Source organism: Natator depressus, chromosome 8 (assembly GCF_965152275.1).
Source record: "Natator depressus isolate rNatDep1 chromosome 8, rNatDep2.hap1, whole genome shotgun sequence".
In the NCBI taxonomy this organism is placed as follows: Eukaryota; Metazoa; Chordata; order Testudines; family Cheloniidae; genus Natator; species Natator depressus.
In genome coordinates, this window is record NC_134241.1 from 9,913,519 (window position 1) to 9,938,815 (window position 25,297).

A 25,297-nucleotide genomic window follows, 5' to 3' on the forward strand; every position below is an offset into this window, starting at 1 on the left:
GGGGTTGGGGTCCACATCTGATTACTGCAACTCAAGCCCATCTTTACTCACAAATCAACCCTAACTTACTTTTTCCTCTCTTTTTTTTTCCATTTGCAAGTGTATTGGCTTGGTTTCAGGAAGGATCAGAAGCAGAAACACCATGAAAAAGGCTAACTTCACTGTGTTTTCAAACTAGCTGAAAGCAGAAAGCAACAGAAATCTTGAGAGAAAGCCTATCCTTGTGAGATTACCAGCCCTGTTTCTAGTTATCTTGCTGAATCCTTTATTGGCTGCTTCTCACCTTCTACACTAGATCCAAGCTTCTTGCCCTCTCCTTCGAGACCCTGCATGACCTTGCCCCGCCTGCCGCTCTGCTCTAATTTCCTTGTATTCCCTCTGCCTACATTCCCCCCCCCCCCATTCATATTTTCCTCCCAACTCCCTTCTTTGCATCTTTGTCCTTGCTTCTATCACACTTGACAGTGCACCAAATGACCTCTTTTTCTTTGTTCTCACATCCCTTCTGAAAACTCACTTCTTTCACCAATCCCCTCAATGCTAACTCTACATTTCTGGAAGATCTGACCCCGCCCCCCCAGTGCTGTAGTATATATGACCCTGAATTTTCTTTATCTGATCTAGATTGTGAGCTTCTTGAGGTGGAGTTCATGTCCTCTTGGCTTGCATTGCTCTGAATAATCACAGTGTGGGGGTTTGCTGAGACCACAAATGCACATGGAATTGGGCATTTGCACTCAAGTGTCACAGAAGCCATCTGCATTCCAGCTGGGTTAGATCTTTTGCAGATGAAGAGGATTCTTCAACACTTCAGGGAACAGGATTCGTATTCATTTTAATATCCCACATCCTCTGAAGAATGCAGCAGGCAGGAGCACCAGATGAACGCCATTACATTCATGTGCATATCTGCAATTTGTACACGTGCATTTCTGCAATCTCTATAAACACAGGGGCGTCATTTCAGAAACATTCTGGAGAAAGGGAAGGCAAAGTTGTGTCGGCATGTAGAACATTATTTGATTATATTATATTCTACAAAGTTGGGGCGGGAAGTGTTGGATCATATTAAAGAAGTTCTGTATTAAAATCACAAATGAGTTTGATTCCCCATAGTTTAAATTCCAGGGTATTACTAATTAAGAGGTCTCTTGGGTTTTGGTACTGTTTCTCTCCCTCTATGTGTGAAACTTGCAAGCTGCTAATTGTGTTAGTACATTCTAAGACAGAATCTGTTCTCAAAGCAATTCACAGAGACTCAAAGCAATACTCTAACAACAGAAACAGCACCCAGAGACTCCCCGCCCTTTTGTTGTATTAACAATTGTGATTAAAATAGAGATAGAGGATGTATGTGGACGGATGCTTGGTGTGGATAACAACTGAATGATCAGGGAGGTGCCAGCCTAAGAATCCAGTGTCCATCGGCTGAAGAAGGCGTCAAGTGGAAATAACCAGAGGACCCCCGGAGGGCAGACTGGAATCCACCCAACAGCCTCAAGAATGGGAGAACCAAAGAACAAGATAACTTCTTGGAGCCGTCAGGAATGTGCTATCTGCTGATTGATTCAGCAACAGCATGATGAAGCAATTCCCATAGACTGGCATAGGAAGAAATTCCTATAAAAATAGACTCTTAAAAAGTGAGAACTTTGGGGTCTGATTCTGCAAACCAACTTCCAGGAGCATCAGATGAGCATCTGACAAGGCCCTGCTCCCTCCTCATGTCCAGGCCACCTGGCCAGTGGCTTGGCATGAGCAACTCTAAGGCTGGTAACTATGATAACAACCTTGCAGAACCTCTGTGTGTGTGTGTGATTAAATATGAGATTGAATGGAATGTTATAGCTGTAACTAACTGCTCACTATGATTCTTTCTGTATTCACAATAAATGTGGTATTTTGCCTTTTTCCCTTTAATAAGATCCTGCTGGTTTTTAATTTATTGGTATAACAGAAGGCAAAAAGAGGCACATACACACCTATGAAAAGTTTGGGGAAGGGGTGTGTGTGCGTCAATTGTGCCTCTTCCCCCACAGCAAATTATGCCCCTGAACACTGAACTTGTCGGAGGAGGGTCGCCCAAAAGAGAAGCTGGGATTTGTATGTCCTCAGTAGTAATTAATGTACTTACATCTTCAATACATGGTACAAATGCTAACTAACCCCACAACACCTGTCTGTTGCAGGAAAGTATCATTCACAATTTATAGCTGGGGAAACTGCCATTAAGAACCCCAGTTTTACAAAGGCTCACAGAACATGCATATGCTAGTCAGGGTTTTGCACTCATGTAACCCTAATGAGTGAGACTGCTTCGTGTGACCCGCAGTCAGGGGCTGCATCAAAGAAGCCGTTATGGAAGGTCACTTATGAAGATAGTTAATTATATTAGTTTAATACTTTTCTATTGTTGCTGTTTTAAATAAAGAAGGGAGCTGTCATGACATGATCAGGCTTTTCAGGTTAAGGTTTATTACAAAGCCTCTCTACTAAGCAGTATGTAAGTGTTCAGCTATTACAGGGATGGATGGCTATTACTAGTGAAAAGGTTACTATTAGGATGGCCTTTCAGCATGCAGATGAAAGTCAGACACAACATCAGTTTCTACCTGCACTTCAAATTGCCTCTTGATAAAAGTTTCTTCCATTAAATTACCTTTCTCCAGGTCAATATCAACAGTCAAAAACAAAAATGCTGAAACTCAAGCCCACGTCCTCCCATGTTCAAGATTTAAAACCAAGTGGACTCTCAGTAAATAAAGCTGAGTTCACAGTGCAAAGCTCAGCGGGGTAAACTCTCAGGGCACTGTATTGGAAATCGTTCGCAGAACTCCACTACTTTTAATTGGAAGTCACTGCTAGCATGTATAACTCTTTGTGCACCACAACCAGAGTTCACTTCACCTATAGCAGGACTGCTGTAGACAATTGGCCGGAGCAACGATAAATGAAGTAATTGCACTTCTGGGGCTTAAAGCCTTATGATAAATGTGACAATGTATTGGATAAAATAAATACTGTTTACTGCATTTCTTAAGTGAATATAGTGCTGGTTGAACAAAAGATACACATCAGGCAGCAGCCGGGTGAGCTTACCTCTATCATCCCACCCATCTGCCTCAACCCTACTTTGCAATGACCACCACTAAGGGTCAGAGTATAGCACAGGCTTCATGCTCATTCACTTATTGGCTCCTCTGCAGAGACTGCCAACAAGGATGCCAATTAGTGTCAATTGTGGCAGTGGTTTTTCTGATTTGGACACCTGTTCACTAGGAGCTGGACTGAGACCACTACATTTTACATTCCATCTGACAACTGCTCGAAGTCCTAACAACTTCCATTCACTATGACTCTGGAAGGGATTCAAACTGGTGACCTACATGTGCAAGGCTCCATATCCCATTATTACCCCCAAACCATCCATCTCCTCTGGATGCAAAACCAACATCAACAAAAAACCTTTATGTGAAATTCCTAATTAAAAATAAATATACCTTCTGGCACATAAAATTGCCTTTTTTTTTTTTCACTCTCCAAGAAGTGACTTACATGAGTTGAGTTTTAGTGACTTCATTAAATTATTCAACAATTAAATTAACAGGAAAATAATTAGCCTAATCTCCACCATCACTAAAAATACAAAACAAAACCCAGAAATATTTCTGAGGCTTTCTTTTTTACATTTCACACAGCTTCACCAAATGTAAAAGATAAACCTCCCAGACCAACTGAGTAGATTTTAGAAACAAGATAACATTATGAACAAGATAACAGCAACAGACTGAAGAGCAATTTGAATCTGATCCTAGCTACTAATTTGTTTATTTCCTTATTTCAGTGCATGTCCCTCAGTATTCATATTAGTATTATGTACTGAGGTGCTGTCAGTTAGAGAGAGAGAGGAAGACATAGTGCCTGAAACAAGGTGCTTAATTTAAATCAGAAAAACAAATATTACATTGGCTGAAGGTCCAGTTCTTGAAACAGTACAGATTTCCCTCTTTTATTTTTGCTTTTAAGAGAGGAAAAAATAGGAGTGATTTTTTTTTCACCTGGAGGAGAACTTAATACGTCCAAAGAGCTTATTTACACTCACAGTAGCATCTTGAAAATTTAATGTAGCACAGAGAAATCTCCACTGGACCACCTTCTTTAGACTGCTGCTGTGTCCAAGACATCTTAGTCATCTCTTTCCACACTCTGCTCCTTTTTATTGCCACAGGGGCATCCCAAAATGGATTGCTTTGAGGATGTACATGCCTCTTAAGGCTTCACAGGCATAACCAAACCAGCTCAATTTAATGAAGTGATCAGCCTGCTGAGGAGGGGAATGCAAAGAGAGCAGTAAAAGGAAAGAGCTTTTTTGAACCCAGTTGTACTTTTGGCTTTCACAACATCCCCTGGCAAGGAGTTCCACAGGCTGACTGTGCTTTGTGTGAAGAAGTACTTCCTTTTGTTTGTTTTAAACCTGCTGCCCATTAATTTCATTGTGTGATCCTTGGTTCTTGTATTATGTGAAGGAGTAAATGACACGTCCTTATTCTCTTTCTCCATGTCATTCGTGATTTTATAGACCTCGATCATCTCTCCCTTTAATCGTCTGTCTTCCAAGATGAACAGTCCCCGTCTTTTTAATCTCTCCTCATAGGGAAGCCGTTCCACACCCCTAATCATTTGTGTTGCCCTTTTTTGTATTTTTCCCAATTCTAATATATCTTTTTTGAGATGGGGTGACCAGAAGTTCATGGAATATTTAAAGTGTGGGCATACCATGGATTTATATAGTGACATTATGATATTATCTGTCTTATTATCTATCCCTTTCCTAACGGTTCCTAATAGCTTTTTTGACTGCCACTGGGTCTTTTCAGAGAACTCTCCACAATGACTCCCAGATCTCTTTCTTGAGTAGGAACAGCTAATTTAGACCCCATCATTTTGTATGTGTAATTGGGATTATGTTTTTCAACGGGCCTTACTTTGCACTTATCTACATAGAATTTCATCTGCCATTTTGTTGCCCAGTCACCCAGTTTTGTGAGATCCCTTTCAGTGTGTTGTAGCAGCATCCAGGATGTTGTTATGCTGCAAGCTGGTGTGCTGTATATAGACTCTGGTTTGCATTGCAGTGACTTGCCATGTAGACGAGCCCTCAGAGAGTTCGAACTCTGTACCTTTCCTGCATGTATTTTAGAGGTTTACCCATAAAATGACATGCCTTAAAAGAACATAAGCTCACTTCAACTTGGTCTTTCTTTGTAACCCCTGTGTGAGTCTTTTCCTCCTTGCTGGGTAAGGGACATCAAAATTCATTACTTGAGTTATACCTATAGGGTGCTGCCTTTTTTAAAAAAAAATAGGGATTTCAAAAGCAGAAGGTGCTGTGAAGTGTTATTAGATACTTGGGACGCATTGCATGAATGCCTCTTGTTTTAGCACATACAATTCCAATTTTCTAACCTTTCTGCATCAACTAATCTGTCCAGGCCAGTGACTATCCTCTGGACATTTTCTTCCTATTATAATTCCTGTTATATAAGGCTAATTGGAAATAACAAAATGAAGCCCCAGTGTAATTTTCTCTGTGTTGTACATTTAATGCGTATATGTCACATATTCTGTTTGCCATTTTGCCGACAGTCATATAATGTGCTAGCAGGTTTGTGATTCTCTCTATTAGTATCTGAACCTTCTGTGGCCATAACAGCAGGCCGATTGTCTAGTCCGAATTGTGTGCGGGTGTTTGTGTGGTATGTGTCTTACTGTCTTCTTTTAGGACACTTTGGGGTTGAGAGTGCATTTGTAACTCCCTTAGAAATCAATGGGAGCTGTATATTTTCAGCATCTCTTAGGATCAGGTCAGTTATATGGCACAGATATTAGTATACTGGCCCAGGGACACTATAGTGATGTACTAGGGATTGTATTGACAGTTCTGCCCTTTAAATGTATGTGAGCTTGTCTAAAACTTTATTTTTATAAAGAGTTTTCTTACTGCCTTGTGCTGTGTCCGAACTTGTTGGTTTAATGACACGATTTGCATCCTCATGAAGAGCACCGAACCAATCTTTTAGTCGGGAAGCAAGACTTCTCAGCTCCTTGTCTGTGCAAGCTGTCAAAACAACAGAGGAACAAATTAAATTGCAAAGATCATGCAAGTTAACTTTTTTCTGGATCTTCTACTAGAACTTAATCATTTTTTGTTACTCATAGCATGGTCCTGGCCTAACAGTTTAGAAGTAAAAGACAGACAAAGGGTAGCGGAAAGGGATACAACATATAAGGAAATATAAATCACAATGAAAGGATTTTCTTCTTACTGTATTCAAGTATCTTCATAGAGGTAGATGTAATTTGTGATTTAAAATCCAACCCACACACCCATCTCTGCAGTTTCTCACTTAGAAATAGGTGAGTAGTTAAGGTAAGGGTTGTCACTTTATAGAACTTCAAAGAAGGTACATCAGTCAAACAGGAAAAAAAAAAACCTCACCTAGAAATTTTATTAGAACAGGACACTGGGAATAATTTATAACCCATATTTGGGTTAGTTTAAGGCTATTGTTAATGCCATAGGAAATCTGTTTCTTAAAGAAAGCTGTCATGTTCTTTCAATTCTACTGCAAATGAGGCTTTGCCATCTCTAAAGGTTGTCACAAGTCCTTTTGTTAGCTAGATAAAAGCATCTATTACTTGCTCCCTTATGAGTTTTTACTGAGAAACATCTAATTTTTCCATAAATTTCTACCAAGAGATTAACGCCCAGCAGAAGCCAATATTTATTAGAAAAAAGGCTACATTAGACACCATCTGTCAGAATGAATATTCCTGCTTCTGCATTATCTTTAGTGCTTGAATTCACAGATTCAAACCATTTTCATCTTTCTTGCCATGAACTCATCCTAAATTTTCATAACAGGTTTTTAGAATACAAACCATGGTTCTGTGCAACAGAGTCAGATATCCCTCACAAAGTAACCCACAATGTATCTTCTCCAATTCCCGGAACATTGTAATACTCCTCCCACTAACTTGCCCAAGAACAAGTCCCAGTGCTTGCCTTCTCAGTGCTCTTCTGACCGCAATGAATGAATCCATTATGAGTAGCACTGATATGTATGGGTTTGCCATTTCTTCTGCTTTCTAACTGCTCTGTTTCTGGAGGTAGCCCGCTCCTAATTTTCAAGCGAGACACTACAGCTTTTTCGACAATGTAAATTTTGTATTCATTTCCCCCCTCAAGCTTAAGGAAAAGTCCGTATGCCCTTGCCAAGTTGGAAGAATTTTTTTGTTTGGCCATTTCTACATTCTTGGTGAAAGTTTAAATTTTTTTTTTATTCTGGGTGGAGGGGAGATGACGATTTTTCCCCCCACTCCTCCATAACTCAGAAATGGTCTGATGGACGTACTTTACTCTCCTGTTAAAGAGAGTAACAATCACCCCCTCCACCCTGAGGCTAAATCCAAGGAAGGAAAGATTAAGCCCCAAAGAAGAAGTTTTGAGAAAGTAATGAGTATGTAAAAACAAGGGTTTATAGTGGAAGGCAATGCAGTATTAACTATAATGTAGCTTTTATTACTGTACAAGCTTATATTTCATTTATCACCTTTTATTTATCACATCCCTATATTTATAATATTATGTCTTTGCAAGTAACGGCAGAAGTCTTTGACTAATGAGATGCAAGGCCACTATGGAGACCTTCCAATAAGGGACCAAACTATTCAATAAGGGACTTCCAACACAGCCATCCATTTTGCACACTGTATATGTTGCTTCTGAAAGGTGTTGGTTTGTTGATCCAGATTGGGAGCGAAGTCCCCTACCCACAGAAGAGTCACAGCACAGGTAATAGCAGAGCAAGCTACACCAATGTGTAGATTGCAATCTGCAGAAAAGGACCTAGGGGTTACAGTGGACGAGAAGCTGGATATGAGTCAACAGTGTGCCCTTGTTGCCAAGAAGGCCAATGGCATTTTGGGATGTATAAGTAGGGGCATTGCCAGCAGATCGAGGGACGTGATCGTTCCCCTCTATTCAACACTGGTGAGGCTTCATCTGGAGTACTGTGTCCAGTTTTGGGCCCCACACTATAAGAAGGATGTGGAAAAATTGGAAAGAGTCCAGCGGAGGGCAACAAAAATGATTAGGGGACTGGAACACATGCATTATGAGGAGAGGCTGAGGGAACTGGGGATGTTTAGTCTACGGAGGAGAAGAATGAGGGGGGATTTGATAGCTGCTTTCAACTACCTGAAAGGGGGTTCCAAAGAGGATGGCTCTAGACTGTTCTCAGTGGTAGCAGATGACAGAACAAGGAGTAATGGTCTCACGTTGCAGTGGGGGAGATTTAGGTTGGATATTAGGAAAAACTTTTTCACTAGGAGGGTGGTGAAACACTGGAATGCGTTACCTAGGGAGGTGGTGGAATCTCCTTCCTTAGAAGTTTTTAAGGTCAGGCTTGACAAAGCCCTGGCTGGGATGATTTAATTGGGGATCGGTCCTGCTTTGAGCAGGGGGTTGGACTAGATGACCTCCTGAGGTCCCTTCCAACCCTGATATTCTATGATTCTATGAATGAAATGTCACCTTGACACAGTGTTCAAACCTGACCAGGAACGGCCACCTCTAGGATTGAGAGGGTAAGGAAAAACTAATTTAACAGGTAATGAGTGTTCAGAAACTGTCCAACCCTAGAGATATGTGAGTAACTTGGCCCCTGACTCAGTTAGCTACTCCCTTTCAAGGACAAAGAAATTCTGTGAGCTTAGGCTTGGCTTCCTGGGAATGCTTTCATTAGGAATAGGGGTTCTCCCCTGCATAGAGCTGGCTGGCTCACAGCAGATCTGCAGAACCATAGATGCTGTCAGGAGATCCTGGCAGGCTGGTTTCCTCGTTAGTTCCTCAATGGCATTTCCAAACCGTGGATGGGAAAAATGGGTAAGTTGATGCCAAAAGGGTCAGTATTCACCTACCCATAAAAATCCTACAAGTGTCTAGGAGAAAAGATGCTAAAATCATACTCATCTCCTTAACTCTGTGCCAGCCTGTTCCCTCCCCACTAGCAGATCTTCGATCCCTTGAAGCACCAATGGGGATGTTTCGATGCAGTACAGGGAGGATGTAGCTGCATTCGCCCTTCAGTATGTCTCAGGCCAATATCCATCAGATCTCAGTCTCCTCTACCTATGAAGGGGGCAATGTGACTGTCATTTTTTGTCTGGGTATCATTATGGTACCACAGGAACGAGAGGACTGTAAAGATAAACATGTCACTCCTTTTTCATGACTGATGGTGGGTACCTATCTGGATCACCAGTTTTTGGGAAGGGGTCTACTCATTCCATGTTGGCTTTCAAATTAACAGCACCATTTTCTTTCTCAACAAGCTTTCGCCCTCGACAGTCACTCACTCATGGCCATTTCATTTGCAAAGTCAATTTTGAAGAGAAAGGATTAGAAATCAAGTGCAGCAGGGAAGAATAGTTAGTGATGTTTTCATTAAGTATAACAGCTGGGCAGGTCATTTATATTTTTAGAATATTTCCCAGTGTCTACTCCATTCTAAACTCCATATATAAATACTGCTTTGACTACTGACTATATTAGGGAAAGAAATTCAGTAGTCTAGAAAGAAGTAATATAGCCCCATGGTACACACCTGAAGTTTAGGAAACATTTATTTAGGAACCTCATTTCTAGGAAGCCTAGAATTGGAACTCTGGACTACTGAGTACATATCACTATGCCTCCTTGACATCTTCAGTGCTTGCTCCGTAGGTAGAAAGAGCTTTATGGACTTTAATTCAGTAAGTCAGAGGGAAAAATCAAAGAAAATATCCCGTCGTGATATTTTACTTACTCAGATTTATGTACTTTCAACTACAAAGACAACTTTACACACACGTGTAAAGTCAAGTGGACTCAGGGCTGTTGTATTAAGTCAGCTGTCAGACTCTGGGTACAATCCTGAAGGGTGCTGAGTCTCAGATGGGAGTTGGTGGCGGACAACACTTCCCAGGAAGAACTCAGTAGGGTGCAGAACTGGGTCCTAATTATATTAGCTTTAATGGAAAAAAAAACATTTCTAACCAAATCAGTTCACATCATCTGAATGCATGTTTTTAAAAGGCACTAGGCGATACGAGCGAATACCCAAAAGGAACAGAACAGAACTAGAGTAATAAGCGAGCCCTGGTCTACACCACAGAGTTAGGCTGACGCAAGGCAGCTTATGTCGACCTAACTCTAAGTGTCCACCCTAAAATTTCAATCCCACCGATTTAACTCGCCCACTACACTGACTTAACTCCACCTCTAAGAGTAGACTCAATGTCACCGTAGGTAGGTAGGTCGACGCAGTGTCAGTGTAGATACGGAGTTGTTTACATTGACTGTTGCTGGCTTTCAGAAGCCACCCCAAAATGCTCCACACTAACAGGACGTGCACTGCTAATACAAGAAGCAAAGTGTAGACATGCCCAAGTGATGCCGATGTAAATTAGGTCAACTTAATTTTGTAATGTAGATGTGCCCTGAGATTGGGAACCACTTATCCAAATAGTTTCGCCACTCAAACATTTGGGGTTTGGATAATATGTCCTTTTGATCTAAGCCTCTTTTTTGCAAAATCAAAATCATCCTCAGATTTGCTCATTTCTAAAATTAATGCGGCTAAGAATTTTAAGGGCCAGATTTTGCTTTCTGATGCACACAGTCCCACTTACTTCAATACACTGGTGTTATGCAGATGTCATAACCAGTTTGCTAAACCAGTCTGGAAATATCCTCTTTGGGAAATATCCCAAACATATACACAAAGATCCCTAACCTGCCCATATCATTCAATGTCATGGATCAGTGTTCACATCACAGTCCCTGTCAATACCAGGCCTGGGATGGGGAAGCTAATGATCCAACCAGCAGACCAAATTCAGAGACAAATCCTGTTCCCATGCCATCTGAGGCATGTTGTGCATACACTAAGAAGAATGGCAAAACACTGGGAGCAGACGCAGGCCCTTAGTTTGAATTGTGACATAGCAAGCCTGAGGGCACAGCAAACCCTGAAATCAATCTGTACCTTGCAGGATTGGACTCTGGAGGATGCATCCTCTACACTTCACTGACAACCCTGCTATATGCTGCAGAATGCTATAACCTTTCCTACTTTATTTTGGTATCCAGCATAAGGCAAGAGTCAGCATGACTTGACAGAAAGCCCAGCACAGGAGTTTTTAGACATGAAATTTGGCCTTATGTGACATTTTGCATATATGTCCTGATATTTTGTGACATTTTTTGGGTACATTGTTCAGGGACGATCCATCATGGAACATGATGAAAAGCTTCTCAATGCGGATTACAATCTTTCTGCAGAAGAATAATCCTTCATCATGTGGATAAAACAGAAAACCAAGGACCTGACAATCTGTGGTCATTAAAGAACCCTTGGCATTTTTCATAAATCTACAGACGTTAAGCCCAGTGCCCTGGTCAAATTTCAACTCAAATAATCTCAGTCTGCCTATCCAAATTTCTCCTGCACTTTCAATAAGACATTGTATTCTTTTCAATTTCCTGCGTTAAATTATTTTGTGATGCTACTGTGCACTATTCAAAAGCTGTTTGCATTTCACCTCGATGCAGCCGCATTTCAGGGATGGAAATAATGAACCTACACCAACATTTTCAAAAGTAATTAGTGATTTTGGATGCCTCTGTTTTTTGGGAGTATTGCCTCAGATGCCTTAACAAGGCCTGATTTTCAGATGGTGGGAGCTCAGCACTTCCAGAAAAACAGGCCCAATGGTTCCAGGTTGTTATTTGAAGATATGTAGAGTTCAAACAACATGAGTGCCAAAATGGATGGGAACACTGATCATACAGGGGCTTGGATGGGCACCAATATGAGGGAAGAAGTCCTTTCATTGCCAGATCTACGGCAGCTAAAATGTGAACAAAACTAGTCAACATATGGTATAAAACCTGGTGTCCTAAGAACGAACATATGAACACACACACACACACACAGACGGAGATTTTTCTCTGGTGTACATTTTCTTCAAAAAGAGACGGATTTCATTTCAAATAATTTCCAACATATTTTGAAAAGTCAACCATAGAAGTCCCTAGTCCTACTGTCCTTAACCACAGGACTTCTCTGAGAGTTTTGCTTGAGTACATATGCCAGAATCAGGCCCAATACATTATATTACATTAATCATTGCACTTTTTATCTGCAAAGCACTTTAAAAACATCAACTTTTAATACTCAAGTTACTCAGAGGCAGAGCTGTACAATTATCCCCATTTTTTACAGACTGGGAAACTGAGACTGAGTGGTTAAGGGCCAGATTCTGTCACCATTACTCACCTTAAGTGGTATCTGACTAGACAGTGGGACCGCTTGCTGAGTAAGGATGGCAGAATGTGGTCACCCTTAGTGGCTTGCCCAGGCCACAGTCAGTGTAAGAAGCAGGAGTAGAATGAAGCCATTCTGGGATCCAAATGTTATGCCCAGATCAGTAAACTAAACACTGCTCAATGTCCCTATACAGACAATTTAAGAGCAAGCTCTGAAACTGAAGATTTATTCCCAAAGGGTAAACAATTTACATAACAGTTTGGCATTGTTTTATTGCTAACAAACAGAAAACATTGTTTTCAAATACCTATTCCCCCAAACAGAAATAATTAATCCAGCAGAATGTAAAACCATTAGCCTCTTGTAATTCAGTTGTGCTCAGATTTTCATAGCAGCACTTCCATTACAGAGTTTTTCAACTCCATGGTCACAATGGGGGTGAAGATGAACAGTGAAGCAATTTACTTTTATTCTTTCAGTTCGAGATATTCAGGAGCAAGTCAATGCTGAAATGTGAACTGACTTCTGTAGAGTTTGTACAGCCTTATTATTTTCCCGTCTGTCTGTGTGCATTCCTCCCTCCTCTCACTATTAGCATTGTTGGAAATTACTAGAACTGTTTGGGAATTTTCCATCCACATGATTTTTGGATGGAAAACACACTTTCTGCAAAAACAAAAATTTTCCATAGCAAAAATTCAGTTGTGTCAAAGTTTTTCAGTTTTTCAATGAGAATTTAAATACGATATTTGTGTTTCAGATCAAAACTAAAATATTGAGATTTTGAACTGAACTGAAAGATTTAGCTTCCAGGCAGCTCAACATTAAATTGCATCTTTGGATAGGGTACTGAGTGCTTCATGGGAGCTGTAGTTTAGGTGCTCCATGCCATCATTATCTCCTAGGGCCAGCCTCCTTGGTCAGGCTATATCTCCCATGATGCATCACAGTCTCCTCCCTGAATGACCCGTGTGATTTATCCGGGGAGTCACATGAGTGCTCTGTGTCATGGGGCATGCAGTACGGCCAGTGTGCCGATCCAGTAGGGAAGATTGAGGGGCCTGAGGTACCCAAACTACAACTCCCATGAAGCACTGCACTCAACAGGCAGATGCAATTTAATGTTGAACTGACTCAAAATAAAACATTTCAATTTGGGAATGTCAAAACACTTCAACATTTCTGAATCAAAATTTTTCAGAACTTTTTGTTCTAGGAAAAATTTGATATGGAGACTTTATCTTGATTTGGGACAAAAACAAATGTTAAAATACCAGAATTTCCTGCAAGATGGAAATTCCAAGTTTTGCTCAACTGCAAAAATTACACATACGCATTAACAAGGTAATTATCTTCAAAAATACCCAGCCTTTGTTGGCTGGGTTACTGGAAAGCCTCAGTGTATTTATGACACAAATATCCTAATTATAAATAGAATTTACTGCTGACATTTCTCTAAAACAGCAGAAAGCTTTTTTATAAGTATAAAAAAAGAATTGTTAGGGCTGTAATTTTCATGAAGAATAAAGGGATCATACTCCATTACTTTGGGAAGGAAAGGTTTTTGTCCCATTCCAAACATGCTTTCCGGGCCAATAAATGAAAGTTTTATTTAAAATCCCACCTGTGACCCTCCCAACATTTCATGTCAAAGTTGTACCCAGATATAGTTGTCATACAGCATGCTCTGGATTCTGTGGCTATCCTTCCACAGAGATGACACCTATCTTGATAACCACCTCTGATCCTTCTGTCACTTATTATTCCCAGTCCTATAAATAAAGCAGAAGAGGCCAAGATATTGTAGTCAAAGCTGTGAGATGAATACACGAGTAGCTACGTTACTGTGCTGAGGAAACAGGGTCTGATCTGAAGCTTGCATAAAACTGGTGCATTTATAAGACAAAGCTCAAGATAAAACGGTAGAGACAAAGAGTGAGGGCTACGCTTTCAAAGCGTACGTGAAGCGCAGTGTGACATTTTCATGTTGTCTGTTTTCATAGCTCTTAATGTCAGAAGCTTTTGTGTTAGTATTAATTAATGATGCGAAAACCTTGAAAGGTTTGGCTGTTCAGCTCAGCTAGACACCCAAAAAGTCTGGATGTTTATTTGAAATTCATCCAAATTATATGAATCTCTCGGGTCTGCAGAACCGGGCAGAAAGCCTTGTGACATTTTGTGACAGTACCAGAAGTGGTCAAAGATACTTCCCGCTCTGTGTTTGGCTCACCCTCCCAAAACCTATTTGTCAGATCATCCTCCTTTTCTTGTTCAAATCCTTCCTAAAACCTCACTTCTGCCAAGTCACCTCTGAGAAATGACTGAATTAATATTTATTTAAAAAACAACCAAGCCTGATTAGATGGGGCCATGCAGACATATACATTTTACTCAATATTGGTGTGATCTTACTACTGTAACCCTTTCTCTTCCCTTCTCACCCCTTTTTATTTGTTTATGACCCTCAGTGTTGGCTTATGACTTTTGCATGCTGAGTCCCCAGTAGGGCAAAGACTTACACACAAGCTTAATTTTGCACACTGTGAGTAGTCTAAAGTCATTTGGATTACTCACACTGTGTAAAATTAAGCCAATATGTTAGTCTTTGCAGGACTGGGAACTCAGACTATAAATTTTGTGTAGCAAGGACTGTTTAATTTTTCAGAAGTGTTGCTCACCAATAACCATTAAAATGAATGGAAGCTCTGGGAGCCCAGCACTTCTGAAAATCAGGCCATCTGCCCTTACTAATTTCTGTTAGCACCTAACATGCTTTTGGTCCCTCATGATAACACCTAATAATCACAGCCACAATAAATAATAAAATAAATAATAAAATGATAATAATAATCATAATAATGCAGAGAAATCAACTTGTTCTGGGTTTAATTTGAGACAGGTTCAAGTTGGTTCTTTTATGCAAACGGGTTCACCTATCACACTTACAGTGCTTGCATTTTACATTAATGCATTACCTCCAAAAGTTCCAGCCCTTAGGTTAACTCTACTCTTAAGTGTAGACACTACAGCTATGGGAGAGGTTCTCCTATCTCTAGTTAATCCACTTCCCCAAGAGGCTGTAGCTAGGTTGATGGGAGAATCCTTGAGCGAAGCAGCTGGGTCAACCCAACTTTTCAGTGTAGACCAGCCTTAATTCTCAAAAGAGTTAACCAGAGCAGAAGAACTTGTTTCCCACCTGAGGAGATTGTTTTGCTTCACTTTCACAAGTTGAACAAGAAAGGAATTTTAGATTTTGACCTTCACTTGAAATGTTCTGAATGATAATACTTGGAAATAAGTTGGGTAGATGGTGATAAGGGGCAGCTGCTAGTTTGCAGAGAGCATTCAATGATAAAAATGGTCTTCAGCTTGAGAGAGCAAAATTCAGGTAGTAAAATTAGTAATTGGACAGTGTTTGGGGAGAAGTGGAAAATGTTCAATATGAGCAGAAAGATGATTGCCAATGCCATAAATTAAAGAAAAATAAACAGAGAAATCAATAAAAACAGTAACTAATTAGAGGTATTTCATAAAGAATTGCCCATGTTGAAATCTAATATTTGCAAAAGTTTCTTAAAATATTACATAATACTCAGTATTTGCTGAAAAACTGCTGGTGATATAAGCAAAGAAAGCAATGAAAGGCAGGAGAATTGTACTTGCTGAAGTTCCTTATCCACATCCTGTAACGAAAGGTGGGGCAAAATCCACCTCGAAATGAAATAATCTACGAAAACAGCTCATTTTCATGACATTTCAGGCAAACAGCATACTAATTCTTGATTTAACACCAGTCCTTTCGATCAATGAATTCTGGAATAGTTTAAAAGGATAAAATTGCTTCTTATAAGCAAAAAAGTATCCTGTTCTGATAATGCTCCATCCCCCCAAATGTATTTGTTTGACCTCTAAAATTAACGAGAATCCAGATGGTTACTGTTTTTCTTTCACAAAATATGATGTTTTCATAATTTGTTTCTTTTAGTTTCAGCCCATGGGAAATTTGAGAAGGAAAATTAAGATGATCCTTTTCTTGGCTCTCTTTAGTTTAGTGAACACTTTACTAAATAATATAATATCTCCCCTATGTGTAGAGTACAGAAATCATTTGTTTTAATGAGAGCTGTTTGTTTAATGCGATATATGTATTTACAGTTCCAGCATTTATAATGCTTTACCAATGGATTAGCTGCATTAGCTTTCAGCCCATATCAAATATAGCAACTCAATATAAAACGTACTTCCAACTGCAGCTGTCCCAGGTAGCCCTCTCAGGTGCTGTATGCATGATTTCTAAGGGAGAACCAGATGTAAGGCAGTGTTCACTGGGAAGAGGTCAAGAGTCGAGAGCAAGTAAAGGACAGACACAAAAAAAGACAGGAAGTTAAAGGCGAAATGGAAAATATGATCTTTTAAAGAGGAAAAGTAAAAAAAGGGAAAAAAGGATTTCAAAGCAATCTTTGCTTTATGATCTCTATACTGACTGTCTAAATCTTAAGAAACCAGAGAGTTGGCTGGTTTAATCTGGAGACAGCACAAGGTAACAAACGTGAATAATTACAAACAAAAGAGAACAAAAAGAGGTTTGTGCTTTAAAAAGCCCTTACAAGCAGTGGAGAGAATAGTAACAAGAGAAGCTGGACTGTAGAGGAATCTATTTCCTTTCACTTCTCCACTGGCCACCTCCCGCCACATCCATACCTGGAGGACCATAGTGGGTTGCTCCTGTGCTCTGTGTATCTTGATGGTGCAAGAGTGTTTATGAATAGGGCTTATAACTAAGATACCTAAAAGACACAGAGATGTGCTCCAGTAGCCTGACAATTAGGTGTCTATTGATTATTTATGTTCCCTGACAGGGCTATATGGAATATATGGACTGTATGGAAAACATTTTATTTAGGGCCGGACTGTGTGCAGGTATTGGGTGGGGAGCATGCATACAAATCATCCCTCTTCTGTATTACATGCAACCCCTGTCACAACGGCACTTCCTGAAGTCAGGTGAATGGACTGGCTGCTTCCTCGGAGTGCACTGTGCCCCAAAAGCCAGCTCTACCAAAGGGAACACAATCCAACATCCTTCCCTGAGAGTCCCCCGTCCAACCCTTACTTCGGACACTTCCTAAACACTGCAAGTTTGGCCCAGACATATTAGTTCTTGAACTGTATTAGAAGGTCGATACATAGCTCAAAATGTGTATCACCCACACAGAACATCAGAAGCAACTGGAGAGAACAACATCAATTTTATGGGGTTCCCCCATCTTTCTGCACTTCCTCAGGGATCCGTGCAAAGAGACAGATAAATCCAGTTTGTCTATGATTGAGCAAGATGGAGAGAGAGACTCGTGAGGTAGCATACATTGGCAGACACTACTTTGCCCCTCCGTTAAGCTTCTTTTCACACCCTAATAGCACATGCTATTTTTTATTTTACATTGTGCATATACTTGTATCTATTTTGTGTGCCACTGCTGAATGTCTCAACTCTCATACCACCAGGGCTTCATTAAGATACAATGTTGTCTTGTGGTGAATTATTCTAAAATGTGAAAATACAAAACTCTAGAAAGGACAATGAGATGGGGTTTGGAGATGTCCCACAGGAATCCTCCCTGCAAATTGTTGGGAAACCTGATAGAAATGGAATGAGAAAGTGCAAATAAGACAACACAGATCCCCAGTGGACTGCAAACGTCCCCTGGAAGGAAATCAGAAATCTCTCTGCACCACTGTAACTTCCATAATCAAGCAAAGGCAAATGTACTGCTTCAGGTAAAACATACTGAATCAACGTAGGAAATATACAGTGGCAACATGGTGTATATGAGAATACGTTAAAATCAAGTTATGATTTAGGAAGTAACCACAGAATAAAGAATAAAACTTGATTGGTTCTAAGACCTGAATATGATCTGATATTACACCAATTTTACAGCAGTAAAACTCCATTAATGTCACTGGAGTCACTTCTGATATATGAAGCCAGTATGAAGCCAAGATCAAATGCCTAGATCCTAATTCCCAGGTCCTGAGCAATGAGATTGCCAGCTGGGGCACTCACACAAGGAGAATCATTGGTTGGCCGGTCAGCTCAGCTTTACGATGCTTTGGTAGCATTGGTGGGACAAAGGGGTCATAGCAGGGCCAAAGACTTTGGCCCCTACTATTTAACTGGTGAACTCTGCAGAAGTTGAGGAGCCTGTGCAGAGTGGGCACATCCAATGCTCATTGTAGACCACAGTCACAAAGGTGAGTCTGAGCAGGAGAGCTACAGAGGAGCATGGATGATTGGTTCTGGTTAGATGGAATCTATTCAATAGTCCTCCACTCTCGAGGAGAGTTTAGGAGGCACAGAAGCTACCTCAGCATCACGCTGTGGATGCAGCTGCAGAAGAGATTGTTGGCTTGGGAAAGGAAGGAGGCGTTCCCTTCAGAATGATCTAGTGCCCAGGTACTTACCTGAATGTTCACTAGCAAGGTGGCGCAATGGGTTAAATTTTAATAAGTCTGGGTGCCTTTGGCAGGGGCGATCATTATGTTTCTGATGCTGGAGCCATAATGGCATAATGCAGTGTAGAGGACAAAGCTAGGAGGCTTCTACTCAACCGTAAAGGAAATATCTGCTGGATTAATAAGAGGGTAGTTAGCTGAGAGGAATATCAGAGAAGCCACAGATAAAAGAGGTTTAGAAAAGCGATTACCTGCTGATATACCTACTGCTACATGTGCTATTATCTTATGTCTATGCAACAATTCCATTTCAATAATATATAGAAAAGTGGGAGCCCACCAACGAGCACCTGGTCATTTAGATACTGAGATAATCAACCATATCAAAAAGGTATAGAACGCAGCTGGAAAAATCTCCCAAGACATTTCTTTGAAGACACCTGTAAAACGATGCAAATTGGGCCCCCACTCTTTCCTAAGCACTTGCTTATTTTTAATTCCCTTTAGAAAGAGGCGAGGCTTGGTTTTATGTACTCATGGATATCATCATTTATTGAAAGCATCTGTTTTCTTAAAAAATATTCGAGCTATTAAAATATTTAACCACCAGCATGAAGGCAGAGGGCGAGATCAAACCTATGCTGTGAAGTTATACAAGCCAGGCACTGAGCACTTCTGAAAAAGGGTAAGAATGGCTTGTATGCAAGGAAATTGTTCAAAAATTGGACACATTTGGAATGGCAGATGAAAAGGTTTTGACATCTGTTGGGAAAATAACACAGTAAGGCACAGATTATCCAACAAGTTCTTGGGATGTACTGGAGACAATTTTTTATTTCAGAAGGTGGAGAAAGCTACTAGGGGAGAGGCTGCTCTAGATTTGATTTTGACAAATAGGGAGGAACTGGTTGAGAATTTGAAAGTGGAAGGCAGCTTGGGTGAAAGTGATCATGAAATGGTAGAGTTCATGATTCTAAGGAATGGTAGGAGGGAGAACAGCAAAATAAAGACAACGGATTTCAAGAAGGCAGACTTTAACCAGAAGATATTCAATGATCTTAAAAAAAAAAGTCCTACAAAAAGTGAAAAATCAGGTCAAATTACAAAGGATAAATATAAACAAATAACACAAGTATGTAGGGACAAAATTAGAAAAGCCAAGGCACAAAATGAGATCAAACTAGCATGAGATAGGTAACAAGAAAACATTCTACATATACATTAGAAGCAAGAGGAAGACCAAGGACAGGGTAGGCCTGTTACTCAGTGGAAATGGCAGAGGTGCTTAATGACTTCTTTGTTTCGGTTTTCACCAAGAAGGTTGGTGGCGACTGGACGTCTAACATACTGAATGCCAGTGAAAATGAGGTAGGATCAGAGGCTAAAATAGGGAAAGAACAAGTTAAAAATTACTTAGACAAGTTAGATGTCTTCAACTCACCAGGGCCTGATGAAATGCATCCTAGAATACTCAAGGAGTTGACTGAGGAGATATCTAAGCCATTAGCGATCATCTTTGAAAAGTCATGGAAGTGTGAGAGTTTTCAGAAAACTGGAAAAGGGCAAATATAGTGCCAATTTATAAAAAAGGAAATAAGGACAACCCGGGGAATTACAGACCAGTCAGCTTAACTTCTGTACCCAGAAAGATAATGGCGCAAATAATTAAGCAATCAAATTGCAAACTTTTAGAAGATAATAAGGTAATAAGTAACAGTCAGCATGGATTTGTCAAAAACAAATCATGTCAAACCAACCTGATAGCCTTCTTTGACAGGGTAACAAGCCTTGTGGATGGTGGGGGAGGAGGGATAAAGTGGTAGACGTGGTATAGCTTGACTTTAGTAAGGCTTTTGATACTTTCTCGCATGACCTTCTCATAAACAAACTAGGGAAATGCAATCTAGATGGAGCTACTATAAGGTGGCTGCAAATCTGATTGGAAAACCATTCCCAGAGAGTAGTTAGCAGTGGTTCAGTGTCATGCTGGAAGGGCATAACGAGTGGGGTCATGCAGGGATCAGTTCTGGATCCAGTTCTGTTCAATATCTTCATCAGTGATTTAGATAATGGCATAGAGAGTACACTTATAACGTTTGTGGACAATACCAAGCTGGGAGGGGTTGCAAGTACTTTGGAGGATAGGATTATAATTCAAAATGACCTGGACAAACTGGAGAAATAGTCTGAAGGATGAAATTCAATAAGGACAAATGCAAAGTACTCCACTTAGGAAGGAACAATCAGTTGCACACATACAAAATGGGAAATGACTGCCTAGGAAGGAATACTGCAGAAAGGGAGCTGGGGGTCATAGTGGACCACAAGCTAAATATGAGTCAACAGACTAACACTGTTGCAAAAAAAGCGAACATCGTTCTGGGATGTATTAGCAGGAGTGTTGTAAGCAAGACACAAGAAGTAATTTTTCTGCTCTACTCTGCGCTGATTAGGTCTCAACTCGAGTATTGTGTCCAGTTCTTGGCGCCACATTTCAGGAAAGATGCGGACAAATTGGAGAAAGTCCAGAGAAGAGCAACAAAAATGATTAAAGGTCCAGAAAACATGACCTATGAGGCAAGATTGAAAAAATTGGGTTTGTTTACTCTGGAAAAGAGAAGACTGAGAGGGGACATGATAACAGTTTTCAAGTACATAAAAGGTTGTTACAAGGAGGAGGGAGAAATACTGTTCTTCTTAACCTCTGAGGATAGGACAAGAAGCAATGGGCTTAAATTGCAGCAAAGGAGGTTTAGGCTGGACATTAGGAAAAAATTCCTAACTATCAGGGTAGTTAAGCACTGGAATAAATTGCCTAGGGAGGTTGTGGATTCTCCACCATTGGAGTAGGTTAGAAAAACCTGTCACGGATGGTCTAGATAATACTTAGTCCTGTCATGACTGCAGTGGACTGGACTAGATGACCTCTCGAGGTCCCTTCCAGTCCTATGATTCTGTGAAAATGGCCAGGCTGACAGAGCAGTACGATAGAGTAGGGGAGGTGGAAGCTTTTGTAAAGTAAGTAATTACTCTGATCTTCCTATAGCTCAGACAAGTCTTTGAGCAAAAGAGCAAAGCAAATTGGAAGGGAATCCGACCCTCCCCCAAATCTCTCAGATGCTTAGTTCAGAACAGCATAAGCTGCAGTGAAAACAATCTGAATCTAATTTAAACTTTAGTAGTTCTGAAGAAAATTAAATAGCTGGAACTGTAGCTATTGAAAGAAAAAGCAAGGAAAGAGAAATACACTGGGAATTGGCCAACAGTCCTCATTTAAATTTAGCTCTTGTGTGGTTCTTTCAAAACAATCTCTTGTCAGTTCTCATAGGTGCTGTTTGGAATAATTATTTGATCAGAGTGGCTATGGATCAATGCACTCAAAATGTTTGCAATTAACAAATTTTGTAAAAGGTCCGGCCAGGAATTCTTTATAACTAAGTATTCTGAGCTCGAAATGCTAGTTTTACAATATGCATACATCATCAACTTTACAGTGGAGACCATTTAATTGCAAATAGGTTAGTGACATTCACTGTACGTCCTTAACAGGTTTAGTTTATAATGTGAATGGATTTATACAGGAATTCTCTGTGTATCTAACCTGAGATTCTGCCTTGGTTATTTATCAGGTTTATTCAACTGATACTCTATACTGAGACTCTGGGCCTCAATCTCCTCCCACTGACATTGATTTTGCAAAGCTGTAAGTCCATTTGAGTCAAACCTGATTTACAAAGGTGCAGGAGACAGAAGGACTATTTGTAATATTTTATCTAGTCTCTTTATTAAAAGCCTGTCTCACGCTCTTTGGATGCCAAGGCCCCCAGCATTTTCCAAGTATTCCATGCTCAAGATGCAGGGATTTGGTTCTGACTTCTGGATATTTTAATGTCTCTCTAATTGGCTAGAATGCTGGAACCTATTGTTCTCATTATTTCTGAGGTGTTAGGACATTAAAAGAGCCAACTTGGATCTCAGGAGTTTACAAAACACGCAGTACAATTTTTTTCTCCTTGCTGAAGATGACAGCCATAGCACATAAGGAACAGAGTCCTATTCATCTGTTCCTAATAATCAGCCACAGGATATGTGGCATTCCAGTCTTAGTCCAAAGACATTAAACTTTTAAAAGGGTTAAAATAATTTCCAGATTAATATAATCCAAGAGCATATGTTGGCAGTAGATGATGGGTGTTGTACATAAATCCTTACATTTGAGTATTATTCAATGTAATTCCTATTTTCTCATTTTAAGTTTCAGACATAATATGCATTTATATCCTTCAGGGAGACGGTGTGCCAGATTCTGCTCTTGGCTCCTCCTATGTTAACCTAGGTGAATGCAGAGGTGTAGCTGAAAGCAGAATTGGGATGCCCACTGTTTGTGTTACGTAGATAACAATAAAAACTGCTGTTTGGATTATAAAATTTGGTCCCCAAATGATTCAGTAAACTTGATAATCAAATCTGGTTTAAAACATAATCGGCGGAATGGTTTAAAATATTGATATTAATGGTAAAAGCTATATGCTAAAGTGGGTAAATTTATCTATTAAACCAATGAAGATTATTCTGGGTGACTTGATTTGAGGAGGCTTTAAAGCCCCCCTTGCTTCTAATGATAATCCTTCATCCTGAAAACAAGCATTTGAAACATTAGCAGTTGTACAGCATTTATAAGGTGCAGTAACAGAGCTATCCATTTTGGCCTCAAAATTAACTCTAAATACCCTTGAAAGGCTTTTCACTGGGGGGAACGGAAAGAGCACGAGAGCCAATTGTTGCCACTATTCCCCTCCTGGCTGGCCAATGAGAGGCAGAGAAGTCTTCCCGCCCCGGCACATTCCCACATGCATCACAGATCGGGGGAGGGTTCCCCCACCTAGGAGTTTGCCATCCCCCTACTAGTCAGACCAATCTCCCCACTCCCACTGAGATGGGGAGGGGCATTCTCTTCGAAGCGCTCATGCATCTTTAGTCTCTACAGGCAGGATGTGGACTGGAGATTTGATGAGCCGAAGCATCTCACAAGGAGACACTTGGTAAGGAAGAAAAGTATCTGGTGATTTATCTCTCTGCCTGTTTATCACAAGCATTGCCAAAGGGCCATTAGTTCTGACTGATGGAGGGGCTGGGCAAATACAAAGACTTATGTAAATCACAGTGAGAGCTCGCGAAGTAGCTCTAAAAAGCGCCTAAGGGGCTTACAGTAAATAATGTTTTTGGAAAAAGGGTAATCAGACTGCATTGAAAGCTTCTGATCATAACACCTTTCCTTTAGATCCTGTTAGTTCCGTGCATCCTTACAAGAAGGTGCTCTTTGAAGCATGTGTACTCCAGTCTACCTATCATAAATGCCCTCTTTATAAAAGCACTTTGCCACTGCCCACACATTTTTCTTTCCAAGAGTTAACTCATTTCCAAAGCAGAATCAGACGGCAGTGATTCCCCCCAATACAGATTCACAACTTTTGTTGCTTTTAGTAAATTATATATTAAGACAAATATATTAAGAAAATAATGATTAACACCACTGTACAAAGCTTTCCAAAGGTATAGATAAAAAGGAAAGCTCTTTCTTTAGCAAGTAAGTGATGTATTACATCAGGAGAGGGTAGCACACGCTATAGTTAATGGCTGAGTTCCAGCTTTCATTTTAGTTCTTCCTTTGCAGTTGCACACAACTTTCTTAAACAATTTCTAAAATGTTCTGTGTGTTGTCTCAGCTAAAAGGTGATTTTTTTTTAGAATGTTTGAACAAAACCAGTGAGACACTTTAAAGTTATGGGAGCATAAAATTATATTCCCCCCTCAATATTTCCTGCTCGGTTTTTATACCATGATCATTACCATAGCAACTGAGCACCTTGGGTAATTCAGAAGTATCTCAAGCTAGGAACTTCAAACTTGAATTTTTTTAGTAGATCTCACTGGCTTCTTATTGAGATTTAAGCAGCAGCAAAGTGAGTGAAATGACTGACCCATGTGGACTCAATAGGGCTGTGTCCGTCACATGCATTTGCCCAGGTGGACCTAAGTACAAGATTGCGGCCTGAGTTATAATACACTCCTATGCAAATTTATTAGAATAAACAGTTTTATGCTTAAGTATCTCTATCTTTCAGTTTTCTGCATAAAGATAGATCTAACATTAGCTTAATTAGAAGAAAAGTGTCTAATTCAGTTGACAGGTTTCAGAGTAACAGCCGTGTTAGTCTGTATTCGCAAAAAGAAAAGGAGTACTTGTGGCACCTTAGAGACTAACCAATTTATTTGAGCATAAGCTTTCGTGAGCTACAGCTCACTTCATCAGATGCATACTGTGGAAACTGCCAATTCAGTTGAGTAGTTCAACCATTGTAAACAAAAGTGAACAAACATATTTAAAATGTGAGTGTTGGAGCACCAGAAAATTTAAATTTATTTATTAATTAATTTGGGATGGCTGGTTCCTGGTCTGTAATTAT

General features: G+C 40.1%; 1 protein-coding gene across 2 annotated transcripts in view; it reads right to left on the reverse strand.

The window, feature by feature from the left end:
- Positions 1 to 25,297, reverse strand: part of SPOCK1 (SPARC (osteonectin), cwcv and kazal like domains proteoglycan 1) — a 455,324-nt gene that overhangs the window by 15,321 nt on the left and 414,706 nt on the right. For both annotated transcript variants that reach the window (XM_074960402.1, XM_074960403.1), the window contains exon 7: positions 6,002 to 6,118. In XM_074960402.1, coding sequence (XP_074816503.1) covers positions 6,002 to 6,118 — 117 coding nt within the window. The remainder of the gene's footprint in view (positions 1 to 6,001; positions 6,119 to 25,297) is intronic.